At 41.2% G+C, this 11,559-nt stretch overlaps 1 protein-coding gene across 2 annotated transcripts; it reads left to right on the top strand.

Moving 5' to 3' along the window:
* Window positions 1-1,403: 1,403 nt before the first annotated feature.
* LOC146191866 (uncharacterized) lies at window positions 1,404-10,621 on the top strand. 2 transcript variants are annotated; one of them, XM_084602312.1, is made up of 4 exons: window positions 1,404-2,244; window positions 3,466-3,522; window positions 7,063-7,137; window positions 7,491-10,621. In XM_084602312.1, exons 1-4 carry the CDS (start codon window positions 2,033-2,035, stop codon window positions 7,495-7,497), a joined length of 351 nt encoding a protein of 116 aa, XP_084458438.1. In that variant the 5' UTR covers window positions 1,404-2,032; the 3' UTR covers window positions 7,498-10,621. The 2 variants fall into 2 exon arrangements, with proteins under 2 accessions (XP_084458438.1, XP_084458437.1); XM_084602311.1 differs by having other exon boundaries at window positions 1,427-2,244; window positions 7,060-7,137.
* Window positions 10,622-11,559: the final 938 nt, after the last annotated feature.

Genomic DNA, 11,559 nt, shown 5'->3' with positions numbered 1-11,559 from the left:
TTTTATAGGCCTACACGACACATTTTTGTCTCGCTTGATATTGACACACATAATGTTCTTACACAGCTCCTTCTGCATCTGCTTTTGTGTCTGCTTAGGTTTTGTAACGCACCATAATGTGTACAGCTTCATATACAAAGGCGTAGCAATTTCATTATCAACTCCATTCTTATTTTATTTTTATTTTTTTGTCAATTAGCGGTCGCCGTCGTCAGACAAGTCGTACTGCATGTTGCTCCTTTTGCCCGGAAGTTAACGAAGAACTCGTCCGCAGCGTTAGGAGGACGATTGTTCGAGAGGATAACAATTCGGCTTTCTCGCTGTCTCGGCATCATTTCACTAGAACTGCTGGCTGAGAGGCGCACACGACCACAAAACATCAGTCATGATGTATGTGCACCCCTCGAATGTATTCAGGAAAACAAAAGGGACGCAGGAGGTTTAGGAGGTATGACCTAGTCCTGAAAGTGGTATACGTGAGTCTCTCTTAATCACTTGAGTAAGAGACAGAGAAGATCGGCATCGTGGCCACGGACGTTCCGCCACGCTACGCTCTGTGGCCATTTCAACGTGTTAGCAAACACATCGCAAGACATCGTCGCTGCCGTATTCAGCTGATTGTAGTACATATGTGAAAGAGCATATGTGTGATCCGTACTAAGCTCGCCATACTTGTCTGACACGACGTCCCGTATATTTGCTTGTGTTATATACGTGATCGGGATTGGGGCAGGGGGTCGGTAGAACACTGCATGGGAACGGGCCGCGGGCCGGGGCTTTCTGTGTATACACCTTCTTTCGGAAATGAAGGAAACCTGCCGCTGAATTTGGTCCAGTGATTTATTTGACGCCGAATAAAAGAAAGCGTATTGTAGACAAAGGAGTAAAATGTCTTCCCAAAACTCTCTCGACGAAACCTTTGCTTCTACAGATACTACTGCCCTTAATTCTCTGTTGAGAATATTATTACTGTAAGTTTCTTTTTTTTTTTTTTTTTGTCTCATCTTGGCTTATTTTTATGTACTGGCGGTAAGCAGTACATTTTTAAGGCGCCTGCGCATGCAGACTTTGTCGGGCCTGGGGCGGGCCTATATTGGAAACGCGGGCCAGGTACGCGCCTGGTTCATGTGTGCATGGGCCAGGCCCAGTCCCGGGCTTGGAGTTATGGGCCCGGGCTGGGCTCGGCCTTTAAACGGTGGGCATGGGCCGGGCCCGGACCGGAAAATCAGGTGCAGTGCTCTAGTCATGGGGTCGAGCGTGTGTTAATGCTGGAAGCACGTAGAGCATGAAAGCTTGCAGCGCGAACCCAGGACCCTTTTTGCAAGAAATTTCTATAAGCCAGCCAGATATACCAACTGGGAATTAAGTTCTATAAACAAATTAGACCATGCAATTTACCATGGGCAGTATCAAATAACTATATATGGTCCTTGAAGAAAAAAACTATGGCAATTAGACCTTAATCGTTCAGCGGTTCAATTGTGCAAGTGCGTTACTGCAGGAAAACCAAATTCAATTTCGAGCGACCCGGGAATTAATCTTGTGCCCTGAACGTCCGTTTCAACTTGGATACCGCGGCTGCGCTCATGTACCCATGCATGCATGTTCAACGGACAGTCCTTCACGCTCTTCAGCGTTTGAATTTTTATCCCGAGAATGAAAACGAGTGAATTAAAACGATGTAGGCCAAGGATTCTGTGGCTTAAAGGCTACTGTTGCAAGGTAGTTTTCACAAAATACAAAAGGCAGGTGGCGCATAGTACCACTTAATTTCAGTGGTATGTACATTTACGTTCATGATCTACACTATTCACCAGATATGTGGCAGTTATCTATACACCAACCCACCACCAACCACACCAAACCATAGATCCATAGAGTTAATCGACAAACACACACCGCTTTGCCAAGGGAAGGCCTAGGCCTAGCTGTAAAGGCAGTACGATTTCTGGATACGTTTTATTGGACTGATTCGTCGATGTGCGTTCTGTGACAAAAGGGGGACTGTGAAACCTGTGGAACGACGCGCGCTATGCCTTTAAGGTGCAAACGCCACCTTGAGCAAGATATGTGCTCATGCACAGAAAAACAGAAAATCGGCGGTTCAGAATGCACATGGCTGCCGAGACCTCTCATGCCTCTTCGAGCGGTGGAGCTTCTGACTTCGACGCCCCCAGTTTGGCGAGATCTACGACGACGACAGTTCTACCGACCACTCTGCAGTAGTACAAGGCGGCCGGAGAGGTAAATATATACGTTCGAACTCGGTTGGCTAAAGACGCGCGGACAGACTTTACTCAAATCTGGGCTTGCTTTCATGGTGTTAATTCATTTCATTTGAAAACATAGAGCCGAGTCTAATAATTGTTCTGGGGTCGGAAAGCGCGATCTTTGAGGAGCGTCTCATTTGCATAAGTGTTTGCGCAGTCGAGATCTCTCGTAAAAAAAAAAAAAAAAAAAAAAAAAAAAAAGAAAAAAAGTGGCGGAGGGGGGGGGGGGGTACAAGTACGCCAAACATCCCGGAAGTTGCTACTTTGAATCTCTCACTGCCTGGGCGCTGGACATTACACTGACGCCATGTTTACTGACCTTTTACAGTAATTGGCACGGTATTCCGTACAGCACCTTCATAGACTAAGTGTCATCTTAAATAAGCTCTCTGCTCCCAGTGGGCTGCAACCTATGAGAGTAGGAGGAGGGGGAGGGAGGGGGGAAGGGGCTTTGTTTTAAGCTGCATCATATATGCAATCACAAATAATGGAACTTCCAGCAACAGGCACTTAGAGAGAAAACCAGAACACCGCATAATCTTTGTTTAGCTGTTGAGAGACCTTGTCGAGATGCAAAAACAGGATTTCTAGGAGGTCCCTTTTTGTGAGGTGATCTGCACTTGCTTAGTGACTGGAGAAGTGATTTTAATGGTTTACTGTGAATCTCACAGTCCTGTGGTGATAGACAACATTGAAAAAATGGAACTGCACAATAAATGAGATAATGAGGAAAATATTTTTCTGCCACCACCGTCACAATTACCCTACATCTCTCAAATAGTTGCATCAATGTTTTTCTGCCCCTTTAGAGGAGGAAAACAGGCCATATCAGTGTGAGTCCAGGACTAGTCTTTTATGCATTACCTCCACGTCTGATTGTTAAATAGCTTGTGCTTGGATTCTGTGAGCTGAAATTAAACTAATGCATCACCCTTGCCCTAACTCTACTATTTTAGTTCCATGCGGTTAACATACGAACCAGGATATATTATTTACATTATTAGATATATACCATAGTAGGAAGGGCCACTGTTGTGTGTGTATGTGTGTGTGTAAGGGTGGGGGGTACATGCTCTTCAGCATGTTGCATAGAGCTCTGCATTCGAAGCTTTACTTGAATGTATGTTAACGGTGTGCCCGATGTTTCATGAAGTCGGCTGATTTAATGTCTAACATCTATGCTCTTTGTTACCAGGTTACACAGAGCATTGATGAAGACGAGGATAGAGAGGTGCCCCTGGATTGATGCCAGGTATGAAAAAGGCTTTTGGCAGAGAAAGAGAATGCTCATGGCACAAAGTTGTCAGTGTTTAATTACATATTTGTTTCAGTTGCCCCCACTACAAGGAACTTCATATTCGCACAGTACGAAGTTTCTTGATTTATAATCTGGTATCTAATTTTCAGCACAGTTCAAACTAAGCACAGTTAGCATAGTTTACACATGACATCTCACACTGCATTCTTTCCTTGATGGTCTTTATTTTGAGATGTTTCAAAATACCTTTTATTTCTCTGTTGAGAAACTTGGTGTCCTATTAGAGCTGCCACTAAAAAGTGATAAATGCGATAACCAATAACCCTGCCTTTCTTACACCAGGCCAAAGCAAGATATTGCTTGCCAGTAGGCACAGATGTGCATGACACTCTCCTGGAGCAGCCGGCAACAGCGCATGTAAAATTGTAACATTTTAGTTTGGCCTGTCCCAGAATTTGTTATGGAAACGTTACAGTAGCTCTTGTGCTTGTTTCTTTTTTTTTTTTTTTTTTTTGTAACCTATTGTGCTGCAAGTAGAAAAAAAAAAGAAGATTGAGGTCTAAAGATCTAAACTGAAACTGCAACCAGGGTCCAAGATTTCAATTTTTTTTTGTCAAGTTTCAAGTTTATTGCACTTCATATATGATAGCATTACATACATAATAAATAAATACAAAAGGAGTCCCATAGTGAAATGTACTGTACTGGGACCTCCTCAGCTAATTAAAACGAGTTATGAAAGGGAGCAGTGGTTACAGCAAATGTACAAAGTAAAAATGTAGTATGTTATAACAATAATAATTTTTTCCCTTGCCTCTATAACAAATAAATGTTATAGAGGCAAGGAAGAAAAATTCATTCTGAAATTATCGAATACCCCACAAAGAAGTAGCCGTAGACAGAACGACAAGTAGTATCATATCATAAAAAAAAAATGAAAGGAAGAACAGCAGCATAGCGTAAAGTAATACAAGAAAATACAAGTATCCATTATTCAAATATCAATACAAACAAGTGAACATGTGCAAGAAAACAAGTTTTAAAAGTAACTTTTTACAAAGTGTGTATGAAGTATTTCATTAGTTGGTGGCACTGAATGATTGAAGAATTGAAGAACAAAATGAGCGCCATTAAACAAATGTAGCAAAAGACTTGATTTGATGCCCGGAGGTATGTTATTCCATGCTTTGACTGATGTGAATCCAACTACGGTAATTAGTGCACACTCTTGGCAGGAGAAAATTAGTTCTTGATGAAAATCTAATGGTATTGGGGTCAGTAAGATCTTGACGATATATAAACTAGAGAAGATTGTTGTTACTAACAAAACAATATGTGAAAGTGCCTAAGTTATACGTGAGTAAGGCAGAGATGGGAAGAATGTTAAGTTGCTGAAAAAACTTGGGAATATTGGCACGGTATGGGCTGAATGTAAATATACGTAAAGCTTGGTTTTGTACGTGTTGTAGTGGTGTGATGTCACGTGTGAAGGATATGTGAAATCCCAAGTCGTAATGCAGTAATTAAGATGACTATGTATGAAAGCATAGTATTATGCTCATATTCATGGAGAAAGGACCAGGTTTGCAGGTTTGAAATCCATTTATCGCTCTGAACACTGATAGCCTCAGGCAAGAAACAGGAATTAGTGGCTGAGTTGCTGCTAACGCAAGGAAATGGCTTGACAAAAGCTGAAAAATGAGAGCACCTGTAGGAGGACAGGGTTTCCAATGTCACCAAGTTGCAGTTTCCAAAATACACAGTGTTATCAAGTGTGTTTACCATGCTTAGGGGACACCCTATCTGAGGTTGGTCATCAATAAATATAAGGTCACTCACTAAAGTCTGTTAATTTGCTTCTGTCAAGCTTATTGATGACTTTAAAATCATAATTTTAATGCCAATGACACCTATAGTTGTATGGATTTACTGAAAAGTCAGTGGCTCTTCAGATACTTTTTATTTTTTTCTTTCCCACCTTTTATTACCTGACCCATATCACAAAACAGCACTTTAAGCCCTGGTCACATTGTTGCATAAACAGGGATGTGGCTTTGATATGCACCACGCTGAAGGTTTTTTAGTTTTCTTTCAGCTTGAGTGTCACTCGCGCTACCAAGAGTGAGATTCTGTGATCAGTAATGCCTGCGATAATTATGCAAAAAGCAGTTCAGTGTCTTGGAGAGGTATGTCGCTGTGATTTTGGAGGGAAGTGGATAAACAAAAATATGCTTCAAGGCTTAGTCAGGGCTTTGTCACCTTCTATGCATCAAGATTGGTAGGGCCTGAATTACTCTTTTCTCCTCTAATTTAGCAGCTGCGCAAGGTGGAAGCAAAGAATTGCTAAATATATACTTAAATATTGTTTAGCAGAATCAGATCTATGTACGTATCTAGCCTGACCATTAGGAGGAGCCATGTGTGGCTCTGGAAGAAGCAAAATCATGGTCAGTCAGTGCTACCACGTGCATCTTCACGTTTTTGCTGCAACAAGAGCACGCCATAATTACCCCTCGCTGCACACAATTACTCGTGTCTGCCATAGGATGCCACAATGTTAGGATACTCAGGTTATCATAAAAGACATAAAAGATGAGTGCTTGACCTATGGCAATGTAGTTGCTTAAGATTTACACTTTTCCAATGTACATTTAGTTATTTAAATGTTTAGTTCTGGAGAATTGCTGATTTTAACTCTAATGCCGCCAAGACTACTAAAAAAGGTGCTCTTCCTGGCTAAATATCGTTCCAGATACTGAAATTACGAACACTTTTTGGCTTGCAGTTGGCAAGCGGCCATGTAGCAAACTTGGCCTTCCAGCGTTCACCATGTAGCATTTCTCCTTTTCCTTCCATTGACTCCCCTTAACATCCAAAGTGTTTACATATACGGCTTTAGGTGGGCGTTTCAATCAATTTCAGTTATAACAGTTGCTTTTAAAATTATAATTGCCATATGAGCGCTTAAGCCTTTCACATGCAAGTGAGAACTCCAGCAATTTCTGCCGGAGTAACTAAAAAACTTATTTTGAGCCGTCACGGCAGCTCGAGCTCTCCAGTTCCAACCTGTTGGAAATTTTTTGCTGTGTCGATGCCGCTCACCACTGAGTTCACTCAATTGCTTGCATGTGAACCAGCCTTTATGTGAAGATTTAAAAAGTAATTGAACAAATTTTAGTTAAATAGGAAACTAGCAGAGATAGCTATTGCCTCTTTAAACGTTTATCGAGCCTCATAAACTGATTATAAAAATGAATTGCATGTAGTGGCCATCCTCTCTTTTTTTAAAGAATTGGTTCTGTTGTGTCCACTTTTCTGCTCCCCCTCTTTGGTTTAATGAAACTGCCATGCAACATTGATTAATATGCTACTGTCATATAATAGTTGTAAGTGGCGTGCAGTGCTGTTCATGAAGCTTACCATGATATGAATATTTTAAGCTTCAGTAATTTCAGAAAGGAAAGCTGGGCTAAGTTCTTATTGAGTGAGGCAAGATTTTCTCCTCTGGACTCATATTTTTTTTTATCAAAGCAGGAAGAAGTGCCAGTACCTTATCCTGTGCCAAGTGATGCAGACAGCTCAGGTTCTGATGAAGACTGAGGTCCTCAAGTGAGCATGTTTCTTTTTTTCTGAAATGCTGAAGATTTAAATGCCAGATAATTCCATCTTGACACCAAAAGCTTTGAATCAAGTGCAAATGTTAAGCATTTTGGGCAGATAACCTTTCTCTGGCTTGCATGTTCAGTACATGCTCACCTTTATGCTGACCCTAACAAATGTAAAAAAATGGAATTTATCATGCAAGGAACCATATCGCACTGTTTGTCAGTAAAATACACCTGTCATTGTATCAGTTAGATTCTGCTATTTGGCACTTATGTATAAGTGGACTGTAGGAAAATTTGATGTGAACTAACATTTTCCTCCAATTAATATTTGTGGAATATCTCATTTATTTTAAGATGCTGACTGCAGAGCTCAACAAAGTACTTTGCAAGTTGCTGATGAGAGGACACAAGTTGCAGCCCTTCTCATGTCCTCTGTGATGCACCATAAAGTCAGCGACCAGGGGGATGACAGACCCGCTGGACCTGCTGAATATCATCTAGTACCCAGGAAAAGCTCAAAAAATTGTAATATACTTGCTTTTCAAAGCTTTGGGTGTACACATTCCTGAAGCTGAGAACCACTTCTATTGTCTTGATTGTACCAGGTACTTGGGTAGTACAGCTCAGATTGAGATTCACTGCGAGAACTGTGAATGGGATATTGACATAGCCTTTTGCTCTTCCTTTCTTGTAATTCCTTTGAAAGAGCAGCTTCAACGAATTCTTGGGCAGCAAAACTTGAAGTTGCTTCCGCAAAGAATCAGAGGAAGTGTGATGACGTAGTGGATGGCATAGAACATGCCAGGCTGTCGGCTGATTTTTCAACTCACAATATTTCACTATTGTGGAATACAGATAGAATTAAAGTGTTTTAAAAATTAACGTTTGACATCTGGCCAGTTCAGTGTGATATTCTTGAGCTGGACCTTGCAGTCTGAAAGCAGAACAGGCTTATGCCTGCTATTTGTTTTGGTTTTTCAAAGCCAAACATCACCACTCTTTTTACACTCTTTGCAAAGGAGCTACAGAAGCTTTCCTTAGGATTTCCATTAGTTAAACATGGAGAACAGGTCCAAATAAGGATATTTGCAGCTGCATATTCAGTGGATGCCATTCGTTCAGCAGTCGGAAACTATAAACAATTTAATGGTTTTTATGGGTGTGCCTGGTGTTACTAAACCGGGGGCTCTTCGTACGAATATTGAGATCCTGCTCCAGTGTGCAGGACTGCTGTGAAGCATATTGAAGTGGCTAGAAAAGGCACGTCTTAAGTGCCTGTTTATTAATAGAGTCAAGGGACCTTGCCTTGCCGTGACCTCGTTTTGATGTGGTGGATGGTTTCATCCCCGATTACCAGCATTGTGCCTGCTTTGGTGTCATGTGACAGTTACTCAAACTGTGGCTAGAAAGCGAGTATGACTGCCCTTGGTAGAAAAGATACAAATTGACTCAGCTAAATAGCCTGGTGTTGACCATCTCACCTCCAATAGAGATCACCTGCACCCCAATGAGGTTTGAAGACTGAGCTAGGTAATTGGAAGGTGTCAGACCCCCTGCAGACACCCTACCATGCTCTGTACAGAGGAGGGCTCCTGCTTCTTTGTCGAGCAAATAGGTACTTTGGGCATACCACTTCTTTCTTTTTATTATTATTTCTTTTATTTTCTATTATTATCATTTTTTTGCTGGAGGTGCTGCGATGTGCAGGTCTGAGTTACTCCTTTAGACTGAACCAGCTCTGCTAGATGCTTTAACAATAGTTCCACGAGTTGTGTCGATACATTTCATAACTCCTCTGTGGTGCACTGTTATTCACTGAGGCTTGAGCTCCAGAAGCCTGCAGTATTGGTGCAATAGGCATTACCTTTAGTAAGTGTCTGTTTCCTCTTTCACTCCTTGTTTCCACTTGTGCAGCTTTATGCATTTTGGAAGTTTTCCAGTCATGGATGCTTACTGAGTTTTTTATTGCCATTACTTTTACATTTGTCATTTTTGCTCATTCTTTTTCCAATTGTATACATACATATATATATGTACATTTTCCTTCTCCCTGCTAAGTGTTTTGCCATTGTTACAAGTAAGCTTGTTTTTTTTTCCTGTCATGTGGCTTCTATGAGGTATGTAGTTGTGCTTCATTTACCCTTTCATACATCTTTCCTAATTTTGCCTGCTTGGCGAGTATTTGGGTACAGTTTAAACCTGATGTAGTGAAGGATGTGTTCTCTGTGCATCTTCTTTTTCCCATTATTTTTTGTCTCTATGTTTTTTTTTCTTTTTTCACTTTCTGGCCTTTCATTTTTTTTTTCTTTTGCACCTCTTACAATTGTAGTCTAACGGGCCTGGAGGAAAGTGGTGGCACATGGAGCACTGAACGCAGGGCTCCACTTGGGAAGAAAGAGATAAATGAAATAAAAGTTGTTCCTCCTCCTAAACCTGCTACTAATATATCTTTGTCAGTTAATGAGAGTGGGCACGTTCCAGATATCTTGTCTTTGGTGAAGTGAATTCCTCGCTGCTGGCTTACTCAGGCACATTGACAAGATCTTGCCTTTATAAGAAAAAGTTGCTTGCCGAACTGCACTATAAGCACTTGCTTCCACTCTGATCAGCTTTTGAAATGGTAATGAAGGCTTGGAGCATCATGCTTTGAAAGGGTGATATAAAACAGGAGAGAGGGGGGCAAGTGATCTGAAAAGGCAAGCTGTTGGGTGTACTTATGTTCATCTTGACATCTATTCATTAATAGCTTTCTGTTGCCATTGAAAGTCACAATCAAGGAGTCCAGCAAGGTCATATAACATTCACTGCTCTTGTGAATGCTTGAGGCAGCGAGGCTTGCCGATTCTGAAAGTCGACAGTTGGAACTTGCATGTTCTGTGCAGGGTCGGTGCCAAAGTTGGCTAGAGCTGTTGTGTCAGTGACAGAGTGGCAGGGTCAGTTGGCGGCAATATCAGTAAGAATATTGTAGATTATTTCGTCTTCATAACAATATTGTTCAGCGATTACCAAGCCAGCGGCTTCCTCCCATTTGTTGAGTGTTATGGCAGCAGTAATGGGGCAAAGGGGGCAGGTGGGCATCAGCTTCTTAGGCTTTGACTGTCTAGGCTTTTGGCAAATATGGTCAGCTACGAATGGGCAGGATGCTTTGAAGTTAGTGTCTTTTATTGTGCCTTATGTGAGCATGAATGTATTTAGCACTAATCCAGCGGTTCAGGGCATAGCCAAATTGTCTAATGCTTGTGTGTCTGCTTGTAGTGCTTTCACACTAAAAAGAAACAATGGGGACATAGTGGATTCAAACCCAGGAATTACTCATGGGAAGCAAGTATGAAGTGCTGTAGCTATAACTGCAGTGGATCCCCCCATGTGCAGACTGCAACACACTCTTGCACTGTGCACTGGATGTCCTCGTCTCCATCAACTGCCACCTGTGCACAAAAGCTTTCGCACGTCTTACTCGATTGTTAAATTTTTTTTTTTTTGATGCTCAAACAACTGGGTTACAGGGAACTACATAGGATGGCTGAAACAAAGGCTCATAATGCAAAATGAAGCCGTGGTTGTCTCTGGCTTCGTGAATGGGCTAAGCTTATTGTTTTGACTCCATTGCTCTTCGGGTGTCACTTGGCTGATTCTAATGGATGGCTCGTATTCTCACTCATTTCATTTTGTAGAACAGGTGCTGTTATATTTTGATTCTATTATTTTCTTTGTGCAGTCACCATTCTTTGTTGGTTTAAAATGTGTAATAAATTTTTTTAATGTCTTGCAACCTTCGTGATTATTGTCCTACAATGATACATACATCACTGAGCAGCTCATAAGTTGCAAAGGGACACATGAGTCATGATTTCCACTTTTTCTGTGCTTCCATATATCCGTAAAGTTTCAACACATTGTTTAAATATGATTTCAGCCATGCCTACTTGATGAAGCAGCGAGTCTAGAGCTCGAAACTTCATAGCTTTTTGCAGATTCATTAAAATAAAGATGCCAGATAAGAGATTTCCTTTTTTTTTGCACAGAAAGGAACAACTAGATTGCAACAAACACTTGTTTGGAAAGTTAGAGGGCATAAAGAAAAGCTGTTTTCTTTTACCATGATGAAAATAACCACATTTTGCTCAGCCTGACTGGATTTTGAGCGTGAATTTTCTGTCTTTTGCAGAGTTAAAAAATAGCCCTGGGCTAAAGCGCTTACCTAACCCCCCCCCCCCTTTTTTTTTTGTCCTTACTCACTTTTATCCTACACTTCTGCAATATGCCCCATTTTATTTTATATATATTAAATTTAAGAAGGACAAGATGTGATTATTGCAATTAGTGCGAGAGTGATGCATTAGTTTGGCACCACACAGAACAGAAGCAAAGCCATTAACAGTCAGACATGACTAGTCCGGCACTCACTCTGACATAGCCCATT

The sequence above is a fragment of the Amblyomma maculatum genome, chromosome 4, assembly GCF_055883805.1.
Source record: "Amblyomma maculatum isolate TAMU_Amacu chromosome 4, ASM5588380v1, whole genome shotgun sequence".
Taxonomy (NCBI): domain Eukaryota; kingdom Metazoa; phylum Arthropoda; class Arachnida; order Ixodida; family Ixodidae; genus Amblyomma; species Amblyomma maculatum.
This window is presented reverse-complemented; position numbering and strand designations above follow the sequence as displayed.